Below are 22,509 nucleotides of genomic sequence, written 5' to 3'. Positions count from 1 at the left end.
ATTACTATTTTTTCTGAAAGGTTGAAAGTAACATATTTGTGTAAATTATACTGTAACCACGTTTATATTTGTTTGCAATTTTGATTTTGCTGTTATATCATTTTATATTAATGTCTTAAATAGCAAAGAACTGACATACAATTAACTGTGCAGAGTTGCATGATACAGCATAGTATCATTGACTCCCTACAGTGCAGAAGGAGGTCATTCGGCCCATCAAGTCCACACCAACCATTCGAATGAGCACTCAGACCATTTACAAGTCTCCACCCTGCCCTATCCCTGTAATCCCATAACCTAACCTGCACTTCATGGGGCAATTTAGCACGGCCAATCCACCTAACCCGCACGTCTCTTGGACTATGGGAGGAAACCAGAGCACCCGGAGAAAACCCACGCAGACACGGGAGAATGTACAAACTCCACCTGAGGCTGGAATTAAACCCATGTCCCTGGCACTGTGAGGCAGCAGTGCTAACCACTGGGCCACCGTGCTGCTGCATGTTTATATGGTGGTAGTAATTGAATTGTGCATATAGAACATAGAACAGTACAGCACAGCGTGGTAGTCACCACTAACTGTATTAGATGTATATTAGATGTAGTACGGTAAGACTCCTGTACTAGCGGTACAGGGGTAAATCCCTGCCTGCTGGCTCCGCCCAGTAGGTGGCGTATAAATGTGTGTGCTCGCCGGAGCTGCTCCCATTCTGGCAGCAGCTACAGGAGGCCACACATCTTTGCTCAATAAAGCCTCGATTATTCACTACTCTCGTCTTTGTAGTAATTGATAGTGCATCAATTTATTGAGCAAAGATTTTAAAACGATGGAACTTCGCATCAAGCCTGATCGTCCACAGCTGAACCCTCAAGCAGCCACCGCTACGTCCGCCTTTGACCACTGGCTAGCCTGCTTCGAAAGCTATCTCCGAACATCCGCTGAAGAACACTCGGACACACAGAAGCTCCAGGTCCTTTATTCACGGGTGAGCCCTGACATTTTTCCCCTCATCCGGGATGCGTCCACTTACTCTGCAGCAATGGAGCTCCTGAAAGGACATTACGTTCGGCCGGTCAACAAACTATACGCCAGGCACCTCCTGTCCATAGACAGCAACTCCCCGGTGCGTCCCTAGACGATGTGCCCTGCACATCCTGGCGAGGAACTGTGACTGCCAGGCAGTTTCGGCAATCGAGCATACAGAATTTTTAATCAGAGACGCTTTTGTTACGGGCATGGGGTCGGCATACATCCGCCAGCGCCTATTGGAGGGGGGTACGCTCGATCTTGCGGGGACCAGGCATCTCCTGAACTCGTTAGCAGTGGCCTCCCGTAACGTCCAGTCGTACGCCCCCGACCGCACGGCACACTCATGGGCATCGCGGGCCCCACCAGCTACCAACCCCAGTCCACCGCAAGCCTATGCCGCGTGGCAGCCAGCCAACCCCGGGGGGCCCAAATGCTACTTCTGCGGGCAGAACAAACGCCCCCGGCAGCGCCGCCCGGCGCGGAGTGCAACCTGCAACGGCTGCGGAAAGAAGGGATGTTTTGCTGCTGTGTGCCAGGCCCGGTCGGTTGCCACTATTCCTAGGCCCAGCGTTCCTACACTTCCCCCCCCCCCCCAAAACGTGCGGCCCGTGGGCGGCACCACCTTCTTTTCCGCAGCACACGTGCGGCCCGTGGGCGGCGCCATCTTCTCCGCAGACCACGTGCGGCCCGTGGGCACCGCCATCTTCCCCGCAGGCCACGTGCGGCCCGTGGGCACCGCCATCATTAAGGCTGCCCGCCATGTGCGCCCCATGGGTGCTGCCATCTTCGGCGCCATTTTGGACGGCGCCACAGGACCGTTGCTCATCGGGAAGTTCGTCTGGCCACTCATCGCCTACCACCACTGCTCGCCAGCCAGGGGCCTTCTAGCATCAGCCGCAGCTCGCCTCGATCACCCTCGCCCAGTCCCGGCCTCACAACCTCGTAACCGCAACGACAACGGTGAAAATCGATGGGCACAAGACTTCCTGCCTTTTTGACTCCGGGAGCACGGTGTCTCGGTCTCCCAACATGAGATGGACCGAATGGTTGATCGGTACGGACTGCGGGCCACCTTCCCGTACCTAGACAACGTCACCATCTGCGGCCACGATCAGCAGGACCACAACGCTAACCTTCGCAAACATGTGCTGACCCAGAAGTCGGCCCCGTTGGTCGAAAGAGTCCAACTATTGTACGTGAATCCGCAGTACGCCTACGTGGCGCACCCCGACGGGCGGCAGGATACAGTCTCCTTCCGGGACCTGGCACCGCTTGATCCCGCCCACCACCCGACCCCCCCCCCCCCCCCCCCCCCCCCCCCCCCCCCCGGTTGCCCCAGTGCCACTCGCCCTCCCCCAGCACACCTCACTGCAGCCCCCGCCCCAGGAGGATCCGTCATCCCACTGGTTCCACTCGGGGGCGATGAAGACGAGGACAACACGCTCCCAGGTGACCAAGTCGGCGCCTGCATTGCCAGCGGGACCAAGGCGATCACAGCAGAGGATCAAGGCCCCCGACAGACTGAACTTGTAAATTTTGACTGAACTTGTACATTTTTCAACCACCCCGGCAGGACTCTTTTTTTTTTTTTTTTTTTTTTTAACAGGGGGTGAATGTGGTAGTCACCACTAACTGTATTAGATGTATATTAGATGTAGTACAGTAAGACTCCTGGACTAGAGATACATGGGTAAATCGCTGCCTGCTGGTTCCGCCCAGTAGGCGGCGTATAAATGTGTGTGCTCGCCGGTGCTGCAGCCATTCTGGTAGCAGCTACAGGAGGCACCACATCTTTGCTCAATAAAGCCTCGATTATTCACTACTCTCGTCTTTGTAGTAATTGGTAGTGCATCACACAATACAGGCCCTTCAGCCCACGATGTTGTGCCGACCATTTATCCTAATCTAAGATCAACCTAACCTACACCCCTTCAATTTACTGCTGTCCATGTGTCTGTCTAAGAGTCGCTTAAATGTCCCTAATGACTCTGACTCCACCACCTCTGCTGGCAGTGCATTCCACGCACCCACCACTCTCTGTGTAAAGAACCTACCTCTGACATCTCCCCTATACCTTCCTCCAATCACCTTAAAATTATGTCCCCTCGTGACATTAGGTTTATGTATTATTTTTAAGTTTTGATTCAGTTCTTATGTCAGTGTATTAAAGTGAATAATTAGCAATAAAGTTTCATTTTCTACACTTCATGGTTAGTTGAAAAGGATGCAGCGAAAGGAAGAACTTGGATTTTTCAAAATCCTTGCTTCCTGACTTCTCCACAGCCAACAAGTTATGGGGCTAGGGTGGAGGTGTGGACCTTGGGTAGGGTGCTCTTTCCAAGAGCCGGTGCAGACTCGATGGGCCGAATGGCCTCCTCCTGCACTGTAAATTCTATGGAAACAAGTGCTGATCCATGTTACAGTTGTGTAGAGAAATGAGCTAGCCACTGCACAGGACATTTTCCATTTTCTTTTTGCAAAAAAAAATACTTTATTCATAAAATATCTAAATGAAACAAAATTACAAAACAGTTCAAATTGTCATGACAGGAAAGGGCAATGATATTCTCCTTCTCTACAGAGATCAAGATGCACTTTGGGGTGCTTCAATATAGTAATAAGAACATTCAATATTTTCTGTTCCATTTAAATACAATCTCTGTGAGGTGCTTCAACACAGTTACAATTTACATTATACAGTTAGGATTAAGCTTACAGTAAGAAGGGTTCTGCCGTTACCACCACCTCGATGTACGTTGGCTGAGAGGCCTTGCACAGTGACTGTTAATCTTTTTTTTGAATTCAATAAAAATCTGGAATTGGAAGTCCAGTGATGATCATGAAACCATTATCGATGTTTGTAAAAAAACTATCTGGTTCACTAATATCCTTCAGGGAGGGAAATCTGCCGTGCTTACCTGGTCTGGCCAACATGTGACTCCAGACCCACAGCAATGTGGTTGATTCTTAACTGCCCCTCAAGGGCAATTAGGGATGGGCAATAATGTCGGCACAGCCTGCGATGCCCACATCCCATGAACGAATAAAAAAAACAAAATAAAGTTACAAATCCAATGCACAGAGTGGACAAGGCAAGCCCTTAGTCCATCTCCTTGCTTGCTCCAAAAAACAATTCAAAGTGAAACCAATTCATGGTCTTCACAAGAGAGACATACAAGACCCAAGCTGATGAGAAAAGGAATCGCACCTCATCTTGGGCTTGATCGTAGCCAAAAGGCTGAGTGCTTTGACTGAAAAACGAATGGGAGGGATATTGGTTTAGACTTATTTGAAAGATGATACCTCTGATAGGCGGCATTCTCATCACTTTATAATCGGGTTGGCAGGGGGAGGGGTGTTGAGAAATTGTAATCAGAAGTGTAAATTCTTTTTAAAAGTTTCCAATTGGGCAATTTAGTGTGGCCAAACCACCACCCTGCACGTCTTTGGGTTGTGGGGGTGAGACCCACGCAGACACGGGGAATGTGCAAACTCCACACTGACAGTGACCCGGGGCCGGGATCGAACCCGGGTCCTTGGCACTGTAAGGCAGCAGTGCTAAATTGCCCCTTAATTGGAAATTAAAAAAAACTAATCAATCCAATAGGAATTCTGGCACAAATTTCCCAGTGGTGAAAATGTGGAGCTCACTACCACATGGTGTTGTTGAAGAGACTAGCACCGATACATTTCAGAGGAAGCTCATTAACCAGATAAAGGGAGTTGGGTGAGGATGAGTTCAATAAGCTTTGCTTTATCTATATATTTTAGAAAATGTCAGTAGCCAATTGGCGCATCAGAACTCTGAGCTGCAGGAAGGACATCGGGCAATTCTAACTGATCTGCTGGAGGTCCGGGCACGTGCTCATCAGGTGTACACCAAGCTGGGTAAGTTAGCTTTTGCTTTTGGACTGATGGAACCTGTGGATGATTACTCTACTGTCTTTCTAAAATGTTAGATATGGGGAAGATGTAGGACATTAAATGAGGGCAGTTGCAGATGTTCATTCAGTAGGCTGCTTTGTCAGATACTACATCAGTATTCACAGCATCAACTCGTTACTAAATCTGCCATTTCTACCTGGTCTGGCGTACCTGTGACTCCAGATCCAAGCTGTGAGATTCATTCTTAACTGCCTCTCTGAAGTGTCCTCTATTCCAGGGCGGTCAAAGATGGGAACCTAATGCTGGCCTTGCCTGTGATAATAAATACATTTCCCTGTCCAGCTGCCATTGCAGACTGTGAATGATAAAAGGAAAACTACAAATGGAATGTCAAATACACATAGAAAAAGTCACTCAGCAACTGGGAGCAAATGGGTTGACTTGAGACTTCAGTCTGTGTCTGCACCTTTTTGGTTTGAGATAAAAGAAACGGTTAAGCTCCACCCTCCCAAATATGGTCAAAAACCAGATCCGAGACAGATCTTGGAATTGCTGCAAGTCTCTAATTGCTGTTCCTTTCTGGAGTCTCCATTCAAGAGCACTTCTTTTAAAACTTATGCATGGTCTTAAAGTGCGAGTACTTTGCCTGCTTTAGCGAACAAAGTTACTGTCTGATCTTCAACAGCAAACACCCAATCAACTAAACAACTAGGTAAGAATATCAGTCATATGCTGATGTAAGACCGGGTAGTATCCCACTGCATGTGGGATGGGTCACTTTAAATATTAAAGTGCTGAAGAAACTAGGGAAATCTTTGAAGATTTCCGATTTGGCTGACAGCCCTCTTGTACATCAGTGCTATGTAATAGGTTCTAAAAATCTACAAAATGGGTCATGGTCCAGAGACTTCACTGTGCACCAATTCAGAAGCACTGGAGGAAGAAATGCTAATGGTCACGGACCTCTCATTGAATGATAGAACAGTATAGCACAGAAAGGGCCATTTGACACACGAGGCTGTATCAGTTTTTCCCGTGTTTTCCCCATTTGAGAATGGATCTAAAATGGAACAATATATTGCAGATTCGAACCTGGCGTTATTTTCCGCTCACCAGTCCCAGACTGCCATTTATTACGATCAGTTGATGGAAAAGCTGCAGAAGATGAACCAGACTGTGGGCATGGTGATGAACATGATTGATCACCTTGAATTAGGAGTAAGTCAGAGACTGAACAGCATTCAGCATTTCCTGAGTTGGACAGGTAAGGAGCTGATTGAAACTTTTTGTGGACTCTTTACTTCAGTAACCCTTGAGGGTGCAACTGCTCATGTGAAGATTTTTAATCTTATTTGTGTGAACAAAGGATGCGATTCTCCGTGGGTTTTACAGAGAGTTTCCCACTGACTCTGCTGGGGAGTTCCCCGCCGCCCCGCCGGCGAGTTCCCCGCCGCCCCGCCGGCGAGTTCCCCGCCGCCCCGCCGGCGAGTTCCCCGCCGCCCCGCCGGCGAGTGCCCCGCCGCCCCGCCGGCGAGTTCCCCGCCGCCCCGCCGGCGAGTTCCCCGCCGCCCCGCCGGCGAGTTCCCCGCCGCCCCGCCGGCGAGTTCCCCGCCGCCCCGCCGGCGAGTTCCCCGCCGCCCCGCCGGCGAGTTCCCCGCCGCCCCGCCGGCGAGTTCCCCGCCGCCCCGCCGGCGAGTGCCCCGCCGGCGAGTGCCCCGCCGGCGAGTGCCCCGCCGGCGAGTGCCCCGCCGGCGAGTGCCCCGCCGGCGAGTGCCCCGCCGGCGAGTGCCCCGCCGGCGAGTGCCCCGCCGGCGAGTGCCCCGCCGGCGAGTGCCCCGCCGGCGAGTGCCCCGCCGGCGAGTGCCCCGCCGGCGAGTGCCCCGCCGCCCCGCCGCCGAGTGCCCCGCCGCCGAGTGCCCCGCCGCCCCGCCGCCGAGTGCCCCGCCGCCGAGTGCCCCGCCGCCCCGCCGGCGAGTGCCCCGCCGGCGAGTGCCCCGCCGCCCCGCCGGCGAGTTCCCCGCCGCCGAGTGCCCCGCCGCCCCGCCGGCGAGTTCCCCGCCGCCCCGCCGGCGAGTTCCCCGCCGCCCCGCCGGCGAGTGCCCCGCCGCCCCGCCGGCGAGTGCCCCGCCGCCCCGCCGCCGAGTGCCCCGCCGCCGAGTGCCCCGCCGCCCCGCCGGCGAGTGCCCCGCCGCCGAGTGCCCCGCCGCCCCGCCGGCGAGTGCCCCGCCGCCGAGTGCCCCGCCGCCCCGCCGGCGAGTGCCCCGCCGGCGAGTGCCCCGCCGCCGAGTGCCCCGCCGCCGAGTGCCCCGCCGCCCCGCCGGCGAGTGCCCCGCCGCCCCGCCGGCGAGTTCCCCGCCGCCCCGCCGGCGAGCGCCCCGCCGGCGAGTTCCCCGCCGCCCCGCCGGCGAGTTCCCCGCCGCCCCGCCGGCGAGTTCCCCGCCGCCCCGCCGGCGAGTTCCCCGCCGGCGAGTGCCCCGCCGGCGAGTGCCCCGCCGGCGAGTTCCCCGCCGCCCCGCCGGCGAGTGCCCCGCCGGCGAGTGCCCCGCCGCCCCGCCGCCGAGTGCCCCGCCGCCCCGCCGGCGAGTGCCCCGCCGCCGAGTGCCCCGCCGCCCCGCCGGCGAGTGCCCCGCCGCCGAGTGCCCCGCCGCCCCGCCGGCGAGTGCCCCGCCGCCGAGTGCCCCGCCGCCCCGCCGCCGAGTGCCCCGCCGCCCCGCCGCCGAGTGCCCCGCCGCCGAGTGCCCCGCCGCCGAGTGCCCCGCCGCCCCGCCGCCGAGTGCCCCGCCGCCGAGTGCCCCGCCGCCCCGCCGCCGAGTGCCCCGCCGCCCCGCCGCCGAGTGCCCCGCCGCCCCGCCGCCGAGTGCCCCGCCGCCCCGCCGCCGAGTGCCCCGCCGCCCCGCCGCCGAGTGCCCCGCCGCCCCGCCGCCGAGTGCCCCGCCGCCCCGCCGCCGAGTGCCCCGCCGCCGAGTGCCCCGCCGCCCCGCCGCCGAGTGCCCCGCCGCCCCGCCGCCGAGTGCCCCGCCGCCCCGCCGCCGAGTGCCCCGCCGCCCCGCCGCCGAGTGCCCCGCCGCCCCGCCGCCGAGTGCCCCGCCGCCGAGTGCCCCGCCGCCCCGCCGCCGAGTGCCCCGCCGCCCCGCCGCCGAGTGCCCCGCCGCCCCTCCGCCCCGCCGCCGAGTGCCCCGCCGCCCCGCCGCCGAGTGCCCCGCCGCCCCGCCGCCGAGTGCCCCGCCGCCCCGCCGCCGAGTGCCCCGCCGCCCCGCCGCCGAGTGCCCCGCCGCCGAGTGCCCCGCCGCCCCGCCGCCGAGTGCCCCGCCGCCCCGCCGCCGAGTGCCCCGCCGCCCCGCCGCCGAGTGCCCCGCCGCCCCGCCGCCGAGTGCCCCGCCGCCCCGCCGCCGAGTGCCCCGCCGCCCCGCCGCCGAGTGCCCCGCCGCCGAGTGCCCCGCCGCCCCGCCGCCGAGTGCCCCGCCGCCGAGTGCCCCGCCGCCCCGCCGCCGAGTGCCCCGCCGCCGAGTGCCCCGCCGCCCCGCCGCCGAGTGCCCCGCCGCCCCGCCGCCGAGTGCCCCGCCGCCCCGCCGCCGAGTGCCCCGCCGCCCCGCCGCCGAGTGCCCCGCCGCCGAGTGCCCCGCCGCCCCGCCGCCGAGTGCCCCCGCCGCCCCGCCGCCGAGTGCCCCGCCGCCCCGCCGCCGAGTGCCCCGCCGCCCCGCCGCCGAGTGCCCCGCCGCCCCGCCGCCGAGTGCCCCGCCGCCCCGCCGCCGAGTGCCCCGCCGCCCCGCCGCCGAGTGCCCCGCCGCCCCGCCGCCGAGTGCCCCGCCGCCCCGCCGCCGAGTGCCCCGCCGCCCCGCCGCCGAGTGCCCCGCCGCCCCGCCGCCGAGTGCCCCGCCGCCCCGCCGCCGAGTGCCCCGCCGCCCCGCCGCCGAGTGCCCCGCCGCCCCGCCGCCGAGTGCCCCGCCGCCCCGCCGGCGAGTGCCCCGCCGGCGAGTGCCCCGCCGGCGAGTGCCCCGCCGGCGAGTGCCCCGCCGCCCCGCCGCCGAGTGCCCCGCCGGCGAGTGCCCCGCCGGCGAGTGCCCCGCCGGCGAGTGCCCCGCCGGCGAGTGCCCCGCCGGCGAGTGCCCCGCCGGCGAGTGCCCCGCCGGCGCGTGCCCCGCCGGCGCGTGCCCCGCCGGCGCGTGCCCCGCCGGCGCGTGCCCCGCCGGCGCGTGCCCCGCCGGCGCGTGCCCCGCCGGCGCGTGCCCCGCCGGCGCGTGCCCCGCCGGCGCGTGCCCCGCCGGCGCGTGCCCCGCCGGCGCGTGCCCCGCCGGCGCGTGCCCCGCCGGCGCGTGCCCCGCCGGCGCGTGCCCCGCCGGCGCGTGCCCCGCCGGCGCGTGCCCCGCCGGCGCGTGCCCCGCCGGCGCGTGCCCCGCCGGCGCGTGCCCCGCCGGCGCGTGCCCCGCCGGCGCGTGCCCCGCCGGCGCGTGCCCCGCCGGCGCGTGCCCCGCCGGCGCGTGCCCCGCCGGCGCGTGCCCCGCCGGCGCGTGCCCCGCCGGCGCGTGCCCCGCCGGCGCGTGCCCCGCCGGCGCGTGCCCCGCCGGCGCGTGCCCCGCCGGCGCGTGCCCCGCCGGCGCGTGCCCCGCCGGCGCGTGCCCCGCCGGCGCGTGCCCCGCCGGCGCGTGCCCCGCCGGCGCGTGCCCCGCCGGCGCGTGCCCCGCCGGCGCGTGCCCCGCCGGCGCGTGCCCCGCCGGCGCGTGCCCCGCCGGCGCGTGCCCCGCCGGCGCGTGCCCCGCCGGCGCGTGCCCCGCCGGCGCGTGCCCCGCCGGCGCGTGCCCCGCCGGCGCGTGCCCCGCCGGCGCGTGCCCCGCCGGCGCGTGCCCCGCCGGCGCGTGCCCCGCCGGCGCGTGCCCCGCCGGCGCGTGCCCCGCCGGCGCGTGCCCCGCCGGCGCGTGCCCCGCCGGCGCGTGCCCCGCCGGCGCGTGCCCCGCCGGCGCGTGCCCCGCCGGCGCGTGCCCCGCCGGCGCGTGCCCCGCCGGCGCGTGCCCCGCCGGCGCGTGCCCCGCCGGCGCGTGCCCCGCCGGCGCGTGCCCCGCCGCCATTCAATGACACTTTGTCACTTCTTTGAGCCCTGGGATGTTTCTCACCGGTTTAGCCCACACTTGGAATTTCTTTTAGCACTGGGGAGCTCAACTCCGAGATCGGGCTGCCATTTTGAAAGGGTGCCCTGATCTCTAAGTGAGCTTGTGGGACCCCAAGACCCCCCCCCCACCCATGGGCAATGTCACCCCCTGCACACGTGGACACTATCCCACAGCCCCCAAGTGAGGACACACTGCTATGGGGTGCCTGAGGGTCCTCCTCTCCAGGGTCCCCCCACACCCCCCCCCCCCAAAAGCTCCCGGCGGCCCCGATTTACCTGCTCTGCACTATCCCACCCTCATTTCATGGGCATGGCCCCCCCTTAGTCCCTGACCCTTAGCAGTACCACACTGGCACCCATGCAATGCTCCTGCCAGCTTGGCAGTGTCATGAAATGAAATGAAAAATGAAATGAAAATCGCTTATTGTCACAAGTAGGCTTCAAATGAAGTTACTGTGAAAAGCCCGTAGTCGCCACATTCCGGCGTCTGTCCGGGGAGGGTGGTACGGGAATTGAACCACGCTGCTGCCTGCCTTGGTCTGCTTTAAAAGCTAGCTATTTAGCCCTGTGCTAAACCAGCCCCAGTGGTCATCTGTCCACTGGCAGCACCAGGGTGCCAGCTGGGCAGTGCCAAGGTGCCTACGTTCCAGGAGGAGGGCCATAAAGACCTAGGGGTCTTCAATGGCCCAGGAGATCACCCCCCACCCCCGGGTGCCGTTCCGCGTGGTCCACGTTTGTGTGGACCGGCACTGATCGCCCGGCTGCAGCCTCCCTGGGGAGGCCGGAGAAGCGAGGGAGGCCGGTCGATCCTGGACAGGTTTACGACCTACTTCCCCAAGCGTCATTTGGTCCGGCCCTTTTTGAGAGGAGTTCTGACTCTGACATCTCGCGAGGAGTGGTGCCTGTCGGGAGTCCGCTGGAGACCTATCCTGGGATTCTCCGGCCGGGTTGTGCTCTCACTGAGCGCAACATGGCAAGAGAATCGCACCCAAAGTCTTATCAGAATAGCTCCATGAATAGAATTACTGATCATTTATCCCAATGTTGTTTGTGGAAGGGATGTACTGTTGCGCTTGCCTGCATAAGTTGTTTAAGATGTGATGGGGTATTATTCATATAAATTGGCTTCTGGTGGAGATGCATAATGGGATGTTTGAAGCCAAGTGAAGATGAATTAGTGGCCAATTGATATAAATTCCCTGAATAACACAGTTATAATTGGAGCTTGCACTTGTAATAAAAGTGAACCCTCAGGCCAGCAGTGGGACTCCACTTGGAGTGCCTATTGGGCTAAATTTACATAGGAAGCTTCTATTTTATAAATGTGAACATGAATTATTGTGGGAACATTTTCCAGAAAAATGTGTAACTGTAAAATGTCTAATTGTTTTATTTACTGTTGATTTGCAAATGGGGGAGTGTGTGTTTTGAATATTGCCAGTCTACATTCCCTAACCTGCAACATGCGCTATAGCTAGGGACCCAATTCCACACTTCGGATCCTCTGAGTCTGCTATCCTGAGGTATAAGGCACTCCACCACGCACATCCAGAAATAAGTTGTCGGATGTTTGTGTGTATGCATTTTGGAACGCTGGAAGCACCTAACAATTCTAGTCCCTCCTATACAGTCTGCCAGCTTCTTTTTTTTTTATTAAATATTTTATTGAAAATTTTTGGTCAACCAACACAGTACATTGTGCATCCTTTACACAATATTATAACAACACAAATAACAATGACCTATTTTATAAACAAAAAATGAATAAATAATAAATAACAAAAATGAAAACTAGCCCTAATTGGCAACTGCCTTGTCACAAGTAACACTCTCCAAAAATATAATTTAACAGTCCAATATATAATTATCTGTAGCAACGACCTATACATACTATACAGTATATATTAACAACCCTGAGAGTCCTTCTGGTTCCCCCTCCCCCTCCCCCCCCCCCCCCCCCCCCCCCCCCCCCCCCCCCCCCCGATCCTGGGCTGCTGCTGCCTTCTTTTTCCCATTCCGTCTATCTTTCTGCGAGGTATTCGACGAACGGTTGCCACCGCCTGGTGAACCCTTGAGCCGACCCCCTTAGGACGAACTTAATCCGCTCTAGCTTTATAAACCCCGCCATGTCATTTATCCAGGTCTCCACCCCCGGGGGCTTGGCTTCTTTCCACATTAGCAATATCCTGCGCCGGGCTACTAGGGACGCAAAGGCCAAAACATCGGCCTCTCTCGCCTCCTGCACTCCCGGCTCTTGTGCAACCCCAAATATAGGCAACCCCCAGCTTGGTTCGACCCGGACTCCTACTACTTTTGAAAGCACCTTTGTCACCCCCATCCAAAACCCCTGTAGTGCCGGGCATGACCAAAACATATGGGTATGATTCGCTGGGCTTCTCGAGCACCTCGCACACCTATCCTCCACCCCAAAAAATTTACTGAGCCGTGCTCCAGTCATATGTGCCCTGTGTAATACCTTAAACTGAATCAGGCTTAGCCTGGCACACGAGGACAACGAGTTTACCCTGCTTAGGGCATCTGCCCACAGCCCCTCCTCGATCTCCTCCCCCAGCTCTTCTTCCCATTTCCCTTTTAGTTCATCTACCATAGTCTCCCCTTCGTCCATCATTTCCCTATATATATCTGACACCTTACCATCCCCCACCCATGTCTTTGAGATCACTCTGTCCTGCACCTCTTGTGTCGGGAGCTGCGGGAATTCCCTCACCTGTTGCCTCGCAAAAGCCCTCAGTTGCATATACCTGAATGCATTCCCTTGGGGCAACCCATATTTCTCGGTCAGCGCTCCCAGACTCGCGAACTTCCCATCCACAAACAGATCTTTCAGTTGCGTTATTCCTGCTCTTTGCCACATTCCATATCCCCCATCCATTCCTCCCGGGGCAAACCTATGGTTGTTTCTTATCGGGGACCCCCCCAAGGATCCAGTCTTTCCCCTATGCCGCCTCCACTGTCCCCAAATCTTCAGTGTAGCCACCACCACCGGGCTTGTGGCGTAGTTCCTCGGTGAGAACGGCAATGGGGCTGTCACCATAGCCTGTAGGCTAGTCCCCCTACAGGACGCCCTCTCTAATCTCTTCCACGCCGCTCCCTCCTCCTCTCCCATCCACTTACTCACCATTGAAATATTAGCGGCCCAATAATACTCACTTAGGCTCGGTAGTGCCAGCCCCCCCCTATCCCTGCTACGCTGTAAGAATCCCTTCCTCACTCTCGGGGTCTTCCCGGCCCACACAAAACCCATGATGCTCTTTTCAATCCTTTTAAAAAAAGCCTTCGTGATCACCACCGGGAGGCACTGAAACACAAAGAGGAATCTCGGGAGGACCACCATCTTAACCGCCTGCACCCTCCCTGCCATTGACAGGGATACCATATCCCATCTCTTGAAATCCTCCTCCATCTGTTCCACCAACCGCGTTAAATTTAACCTATGCAATGTGCCCCAATTCTTAGCTATCTGGATCCCCAGGTAACGAAAGTCCCTTGTTACCTTCCTCAGCGGTAGGTCCTCTATTTCTCTACTCTGCTCCCCTGGATGCACCACAAACAACTCACTTTTCCCCATGTTCAATTTATACCCTGAAAAATCCCCAAACTCCCCAAGTATCCGCATTATTTCTGGCATCCCCTCCGCCGGGTCCGCCACATATAGTAGCAAATCGTCCGCATACAAAGATACCCGGTGCTCTTCTCCTCCCCTAAGTACTCCCCTCCACTTCTTGGAACCCCTCAACGCTATCGCCAGGGGCTCAATCGCCAGTGCAAACAATAATGGGGACAGAGGGCATCCCTGCCTTGTCCCTCTATGGAGCCGAAAATATGCAGATCCCCGTCCATTCGTGACCACGCTCGCCACTGGGGCCCTATACAACAGCTGCACCCATCTAACATACCCCTCTCCAAAACCAAATCTCCTCAACACCTCCCACAAATAATCCCACTCCACTCTATCAAATGCTTTCTCGGCATCCATCGCCACTACTATCTCCGTTTCTCCCTCTGGTGGGGCCATCATCATTACCCCTAACAACCTCCGTATATTCGTGTTCAGCTGTCTCCCCTTCACAAACACAGTTTGGTCCTCGTGGACCACCCCCGGGACACATTCCTCTATTCTCATTGCCATTACCTTGGCCAGGATCTTGGCATCTACATTTAGGAGGAAAATAGGTCTATAGGACCCGCATTGTAGCGGGTCCTTTTCCTTCTTTAAGAGAAGCGATATCGTTGCTTCAGACATAGTCGGGGGCAGTTGTCCCCTTTCCTTTGCCTCATTAAAGGTCCTCGTCAGTACCGGGGCGAGCAAGTCCACATATTTTCTATAGAATTCGACTGGGAATCCATCCGGTCCCGGGGCCTTTCCCGCCTGCATGCTCCTAATTCCTTTCACCACTTCTTCTACTTCGATCTGTGCTCCCAGTCCCACCCTTTCCTGCTCTTCCACCTTGGGAAATTCCAGCCGATCCAAAAAGCCCATCATTCTCTCCCTCCCATCCGGGGGTTGAGCTTCATATAATTTTTTATAAAATGTCTTGAACACTCCATTCACTCTCTCCGCTCCCCGCTCCATCTCTCCTTCCTCATCCCTCACTCCCCCTATTTCCCTCGCTGCTCCCCTTTTCCTCAATTGGTGTGCCAGCAACCTGCTCGCCTTCTCCCCATATTCGTACTGTACACCCTGTGCCTTCCTCCATTGTGCCTCTGCAGTGCCTGTAGTCAGCAAGTCAAATTCTACATGTAGCCTTTGCCTTTCCCTGTACAGTCCCTCCTCCGGTGCTTCCGCATATTGTCTGTCCACCCTCAAAAGTTCTTGCAGCAACCGCTCCCGTTCCTTACTCTCCTGCTTCCCTTTATGTGCCCTTATTGATATCAGCTCCCCTCTAACCACCGCCTTCAATGCCTCCCAGACCACTCCCACCTGGACCTCCCCATTATCATTGAGTTCCAAGTACTTTTCAATGCACCCCCCTCACCCTTAGACACACCCCCTCATCTGCCATTAGTCCCATGTTCATTCTCCAGGGTGGGCGCCCTCCTGTTTCCTCCCCTATCTCCAAGTCCACCCAGTGTGGAGCGTGATCCGAAATGGCTATAGCCGTATACTCCGTTCCCCTCACCTTCGGGATCAATGCCCTACCCAGCACAAAAAAGTCTATTCGCGAGTAGACTTTATGGACATAGGAGATAAACGAGAACTCCTTACTCCTAGGTCTGCTAAATCTCCACGGGTCTACCCCTCCCATCTGCTCCATAAAATCTTTAAGTACCTTGGCTGCTGCCGGCCTCCTTCCAGTCCTGGACTTCGACCTATCCAGCCCTGGTTCCAACACCGTATTAAAATCTCCCCCCATTATCAGCTTTCCCATCTCTAGGTCCGGGATGCGTCCTAGCATCCGCCTCATAAAATTGGCACATCCCAGTTCGGGGCATATACGTTTACCAAAACCACCGTCTCCCCCTGTAGTTTGCCACTCACCATCACGTATCTGCCCCCGTTATCCGCCACTATAGTCTTTGCCTCGAACATTACCCGCTTCCCCACTAATATAGCCACCCCCCTGTTTTTCGCATCTAGCCCCGAATGGAACACCTGCCCCACCCATCCTTTGCGTAGCCTAACCTGGTCTATCAGTTTCAGGTGCGTTTCCTGTAACATAACCACATCTGCCTTAAGTTTCTTAAGGTGTGCGAGTACCCGTGCCCTCTTTATCGGCCCGTTCAGCCCTCTCACGTTCCACGTGATCAGCCGAGTTTGGGGGCTTCCTACCCCCCCCCCCCCCCCCCCCCCCCTTGTCGATTAGCCATCACCTTTTTCCAGCTCCTCACCCGGTTCCCACGCAGCTGTATCTCCCCCAGGCGGTGCCCCCCCCGCCCATCCTCTCCCATACCAGCTCCCCCCTCTCCTCAGCAGCAGCAACCCAGTAATTCCCCCCTCCCACCCCCCCCCCCCCCCCCCGCTAGCGTAATTACTCCCCCCATATTGCTCCCAGAAGTCAGCAAACTCTGGCTGACCTCGGCTTCCCCCGTGACCTCGGCTCGCACCGTGCGACGCCCCCTCCTTCCTGCTTCTCTATTCCCGCCATGATTATCATAGCACGGGAACCAAGCCCGCGCTTCTCCCTTGGCCCCGCCCCCAATGGCCAACGCCCCATCTCCTCCACCTCCCCTCCTCCCCCCATCACCACCTGTGGGAGAGAGAAAAGTTACCACATCGCAGGATTAGTACATAAAACCCCTCTTTGCCCCCCACATTCGCCCCACCACTTTGTTCGAACGTTCTTTTTAATAACCCGCTCATTCCAGTTTTTCTTCCACAATAAAAGTCCACGCTTCATCCGCCGTCTCAAAGTAGTGGTGCCTCCCTCGATATGTGACCCACAGTCTTGCCGGTTGCAGCATTCCAAATTTTATCATCTTTTTAAGAAGCACCGCCTTGGCCCGATTAAAGCTCGCCCTCCTTCTCGCCACCTCCGCACTCCAGTCTTGATAAACGCGGATCACCGCGTTCTCCCATTTACTGCTCCGAGTTTTCTTCGCCCATCTAAGGACCATTTCTCTATCCTTAAAACGGAGGAATCTCACCACTATGGCTCTGGGAATTTCTCCTGCTCTCGGTCCTCGCGCCATCACTCGGTATGCTCCCTCCACCTCCAACGGACCCGCCGGGGCCTCCGCTCCCATTAACGAGTGCAGCATCGTGCTCACATATGCCCCGACGTCCGCTCCCTCCACACCTTCAGGAAGACCAAGAATCCTCAGGTTGTTCCTCCTTGCGTTGTTTTCCAGTGCCTCCAACCTTTCTCCACACCGTTTCTGATGTGCCTCCTGCGTCTCCGTCTTCACCACCAGGCCCTGTATATCGTCCTCATTCTCGGCTGCCTTTGCCTTCACGACCCGAAGCTCCCGCTCCTGGGTCTTTTGTTCCTCCTTTAGCCCTTCGATCGCCTGTAGTATCGGGGCCAACAGCTCTTTCTTCATTTCCTTTTTGATCTCTTCCACACAGCATTTCAAGAACTCTTGTTGTTCAGGGCCCCATGTTAAACTGCCACCTTCCGGCGCCATCTTGGTTTTTGCTTGCCTTCCTTGCCGCTGTTCTAAAGGATCCACTGCAATCTGGCCACTCTCTCCTCCTTTTTCCATCCGTATCCAGGGGGGATTCCCTTCTGGTTTACCGCAGTGTTTTTAGCCGTCAAAATTGCCGTTGGGGCTCTTATCAAGAGCCCAAAAGTCCGTTTCACAGGGAGCTGCCGAAACGTGCGACTCAGCTGGTCATCGCCGCACCCGGAAGTCTCAGTCTGCCAGCTTCTAATCAGTCAGTTGTATTAATCCAGCAAATACCAGGGACTGTTCATGGTCCCCATATTCTGCATGACTCTTATCTCTTTCCTTGATGCTCCAAATGAACAGCCCAGTGCTGTCATAAAAATGTTGCATGTGTGATTGTATTATGTTGCTCAGCTAAGATTGTAATTCTTTAGTTAGATTTTTGGATTGCAGTGACTTATTATAGACCAGTAAGTAACCTACTTTTTTAGTTGTAACGAATTTACTTTGCTGTACTGAATTTGTAATTGCAGGAAACAACCTTCATGTGATCTACACGTGTACAGTACATGTCAGCTATTTTCTGGTTGCTGCTCTCATCATGACATTCTTGCAAACTCCAGGTTTCTCCCGAGCTGTGTTGTTGATTCTGGTGGTGTTGAACGCTCTGTCTCAGTTTAACCACTGTGCCTCCATGGACTTCAAGTGTCTCAGTCTCTTTCTATTTATGACTGTAATTGGTAAGTTGGGGGGGGGGGGGGGTACAGACGGATAACCATTTATCACGTAAAAAACCTGAAAAGGAGATGGGATTGTGACTCTAGTTTGAAAATTCAACCCCATTTAATCTCGATGGATAATGCTTCCATTTCATGAACAGATGTAAATGTAAATTAGGGAAGTGGGGTTAGAATAATTGCGGCACGGTAGCACAGTGGTTAGCACTGCTGCTTCACAGCTCCGGGGACCCGGGTTCGATTCCCGGCTTGGGTCACTGCCTGTGCAGAGTCTGCACGTTCTCCCCCTGTCTGCGTGGGTTTCCTCTCACAAGTCCCGAAAGACGTGCTTGCTGGGTGAATTGGGCATTCTGAATTCTCCCTAGGGGCTTTTCACAGTAACTTCATTGCAGTGTTAATGTAAGCCTACTTGTGACACTAATAAAGATTATTATTATAATTACTTAATTCTATTGTTTATGTCTTTTAGTTTAAAACTTGAGGTCAGTTCACATACAAGAAATGAACTCTCTGCTCCAAAAGTAGGTACAAATGTGAGGGGGAAAGTGTTTCTCCATCAGTATTCCACTTGTTTTTAAAAGAAAAATAATCACGCATTTGTATTTGTTGGAATTGTGGCACAGTGGTTATCACAGCTGCATCACAGCACCAGGGACCTGGGTTTAATTCCAGCCTTGAGTGACTGTCCTGTGTGGAGTTTGTACTTTCTCCCCGTGTCTGCGTGGGTGTCCTCCGGGTGCTCCGGTTTCTTCCCACAGTCCAAAGATGTACAGGTTAGGTGGGGTTACGGGGTTAGGAGTCGGCCTAGGAAGGGTCCTCTTGACCTCCTGTTGCACTGCAGGGACTCTGTGGCAAATGGATCACTTCAGAATTCTGATAGTTACCTATTGAGAGGGAAGGTAAAGAGGAAAATAAAACTGGCAAAGAGAGAATATGAGAATTAAATGGCAATTAACATAAAAAGGAATCCAAGATTCTCCTACTAGCATGCAACTGTAAGGGGCAGATGGATTTTTCTTTTTCCTTTTTATAGTAGAATTTTGTTTGTTTAAAAAGGTGGTTCTTTCTATTTATCTTTTGTTTAGGTAACTGGATGTTGATTAACTACCTTAGTTTCTGGAAGAGAAAGGTTCTACAAGGTCGCCCATCTACTCCTGTTATTGTGCCGTCAAACTTCTACAACTCTCAGACTGGGTTTCGCACCTCCACACCCGAGAGGTATGGATTGGACTTTATCCCTTCCTTTTTCTCTCTCCTATACCACAGGCTTGCAAGAGCTTATCGTTGACCATCAGCTGCTAAGCCATTCAGATCAGGGTAGTCTCTGGTTTAGTCCTTGTCGATGACGTTAGTTAATCTGAGGTGGACAATAGCGGGAATACATTAAATATTCCTTTGTTAGGACTGGGGTAAAAAGGCTAGGATATTGTTGCTGTCTAGTGATTCTTGCTAGTTGGATTTGTTTATTGTCACGTGTACCGAAGTACAGTGAAAAGTATTTTTCTGCGAGCAGCTCAACAGATCACTAAGTACATGGGAAGAAAAGAAAAAGAAAACACGTAATGGGCAACACAAGGTATACAATGTAACTACACTGACATCGAGTGAAGCATACAGGGGTGTAGTGTTAATCAGGTCAGTCCATAAGGGGGTCATTTAAGAGTCCGCTAACAGCGGGGAAGAAGCTGTTTTTGAATCTGATCGTGCGTGTTCTCAGACTGTATCTCCTGCCCGTTGGAAGAGTGAGTAAGCCGGGTGGGAGGGATCTTTGATTATGCTGCCCGCTTTCCCCAGGCAGCCGGAGGTGTAGATGGAGTCAATGGATGGGAGGCAGGTTCATGTGATGGACTGGGCTGTGTTCACGACTCTCTGAAGTTTCTTGTAATCTTGAGCCGAGCAGTTGCCATACCAGGCTGTTTATGCTGACCTATGGGGGACTGGTTTTATATTTCTTTTGACTATTTAAATGAACTATGATCTGTGATCTATGAACTTGTGTTTGGTGACGTGCACAAGAATACTCAATAAGACGTTTGTTTTCCAGAAAGCATGACATCCTCAGCTTGGAGGAAGAACTTGAGAAACTAGAATGTGATGGCTTGCCAGGTAAATATTTGTTGCAAACAAGTTAGAAGTTTAAACCCGGAGGAAACCATGTGTTGTTTAGAAAGTGAAATTGTCACTTTATGTTGCCACTGAGGAGGAATATGAGAGCACTGGGTTTTTGGTGGTGATTTGAGAAGGAGAGTTATGTGTCAACAATGCAAGAATGAAAACTGACTTCCCCACCCAGGATTGCAAATGTTACTGAGGTCTCCCCATAGAGAGGAATAGAAAATGTCGACAGATGGATTCCTCAAAGGGTAGGTGGGAAGAGAAGCCATGGCAGAAGATGTGCTGGCTGTGATGGGATGGTATAAATGCAATCAAATAAGGGTGCTACAGAAGTGAACCTTTTACGGTGGAGTCATTGACTCAGGAGGGGAAAGGAGAATAATGCAGCAGTCATGGTGGATGTCATTGGTGACTTAACCGCTGTGATCTCTTTGTTCTTTGGACTAAGTGCAAACTGGGTGTAAGTGATGGGGAGGTGAACATAGCTAGGTGGTCACAACGTTCAAACATATTAGAGGAACAGCAGGTTCTGAGTAGCAGTTAGAATTAGGATTTAGAGGGTGGGTGGGGAAGCACTGACTGTTTTGAAAGATGGGTAACAGTGACTGGCTAAAGGGAAGAGTTACAAATTATTCAGATTTTGACCAAGAAAATATGTCATAGTTACAGTTCTAAACTGTTTGTGACTTGGGTTAAACCTGTTTGATTATGAGAGCTCGACAGGAGCCAGACCAGAGGGTTTAGTAATTACAGGAAGGATGCAAGGACATGCTTTGATGTAGCGCATACATCACATCGGTGCTTCACCCACGTGAATTTCTTGGGTACATGGTGACTGGACTATGTATTGTAAACGGGGAACTATCAGTTAATTGGCTCTGCCAATATTTGTAACTGGAAACTGAGATTAGGCTAACTTACGATAGGAGAGAACATGATTCAACAATTGTATTTCTCCTCCCTTAATTAAAAGTAAATAAGACTTGACTCGGTTTGAGGTACATGGCATAATTGATATTGAAATACTGGCTTTTTTTCACAGATTTAAATTTCCAGTAATATTTGCGTTTAATAATCACGCCACCAGGACAAAACCCGACACTTCTAAATTTAGAGTATACAATTATTTTTTTTCCAGTGACAATTTAGCGTGGCCAATCCACCTACCCTGTACATCTTTTGGGTTGTGGGGGTGAGACCCACGCAGACATGGGGAGAATATGCAAACTCCACACGGACAATGCCTGGAGCTGGAATCAAACCCGGGTCTTTGGCGGCGTGAGGCAGCAGTGCAAACCACTACGCCACCGTGCCGCCCTTAAAACCTGACACTCAGTAAGTGAATTTATAAAGGATTCCTTTCCCGCACCCCTCAGCATATCCATAAAAAAACGCATTGTAGGAGCTGCTTTATTGAAGGAGCTGCTTTATTTCGATAATGGATCTTCCATGGTTGCATATTCCAGGTTGGTAATTCCAGTCACATGCAGATCTAGCCCACAGTAGTTTGGTACCATTGGACCTGTCTGGTTTTATTTTAAAAAAACATAGCATTGTGTTATAACAGTGTTGTGCAAAGGTGCATAGTACCAGAGGCAAGGTTGTGTGTGGTGGGGGAATGGAAAATTTCAGTTGAATTAGTGGTTGTGATCCTAAGCTTGGGTTTTAAAGGCCTGAAGCTGCAAGAGATGAGGAGTTCCACAATCTTTGTGGGGGGATAAATGTGTAGAATCAATTATGGCCGTGTTCTTCAAACTCGGGGGCACGACCCGTGGGTGGGTCGCGGAGCCGTCCTTTGCGGCGATCCCGATCGCTCGAATCCCAGCGCAGCAGCCGGCTTTTAATAACGCCGGCTGCAAGCCACCTCTAAAATGGCCACGAACATGTAAAAACAAATTCAGCCGCATTGCGCATGCGCACAGATGATCGGGCGCGCATGCGCAGTGCGGCCGCTAATTTTTTAACAGGTCGCAGCTTTTTGTTTTCATAGATTATCATAGAATTTACAGTGCAGAAGGAGGCCATTCGACCTGCACCGGCTCTTGGAAAGAGCACCCTACCCAAGGTCAACACCTCCACCCTATCCCCATAACCCAGTAACCCCACCCAACACTAAGGGCAATTTTGGACACTAAGGGTAATTTATCATGGCCAATCCACCTAACCTGCACATCTTTGGACTCTAGGAGGAAACTGGAGCACCCGGAGGAAACCCACGCAGACACGGGGAGGATGTGCAGACTCCGCACAGACAGCGACCCAAGCCGGAATCGAACCTGGGACCCTGGAGCTGTGAAGCAATTGTGCTATCCACAATGCTACCGTGCTGGGTTTTATTCATTTCAGGGGGGGTTTTATTCATTTATTTTATTCATTTTATTTTTTTTTTTTACAAATTCCGGGGGGGGATTTTATTCATCATTTAATTTTTTTTTTCATTTATTTTATTCATTTAAAAAAAAATTGTTTTTTACAAGTTCGGGGGGGGTTTTATTTGCTAAAATTTTACGGAAGAAAATGCAGAACTTTGGACAGATGGAAACTCCATACTTTCCGACACCGGAAGGCTT

The 22,509-nt window shown here is 55.3% G+C and overlaps 1 protein-coding gene across 1 annotated transcript in view; it reads left to right on the top strand.

Annotated features, from left to right (window-relative positions):
- The window catches only part of bmb (brambleberry), a 59,330-nt gene that overhangs the window by 24,677 nt on the left and 12,144 nt on the right, over positions 1–22,509 (top strand). The window contains exons 5-9 of the mRNA XM_072508034.1: positions 4,802–4,918; positions 6,000–6,179; positions 17,621–17,827; positions 18,910–19,042; positions 19,869–19,930. Coding sequence (XP_072364135.1) covers positions 4,802–4,918; positions 6,000–6,179; positions 17,621–17,827; positions 18,910–19,042; positions 19,869–19,930 — 699 coding nt within the window. The remainder of the gene's footprint in view (positions 1–4,801; positions 4,919–5,999; positions 6,180–17,620; positions 17,828–18,909; positions 19,043–19,868; positions 19,931–22,509) is intronic.

Source organism: Scyliorhinus torazame, chromosome 6 (genome assembly GCF_047496885.1).
Source record: "Scyliorhinus torazame isolate Kashiwa2021f chromosome 6, sScyTor2.1, whole genome shotgun sequence".
In the NCBI taxonomy this organism is placed as follows: domain Eukaryota; kingdom Metazoa; phylum Chordata; class Chondrichthyes; order Carcharhiniformes; family Scyliorhinidae; genus Scyliorhinus; species Scyliorhinus torazame.
Note: the sequence above shows the minus strand (reverse complement) of the source record. Positions and strands in the feature narration are given on the sequence as shown.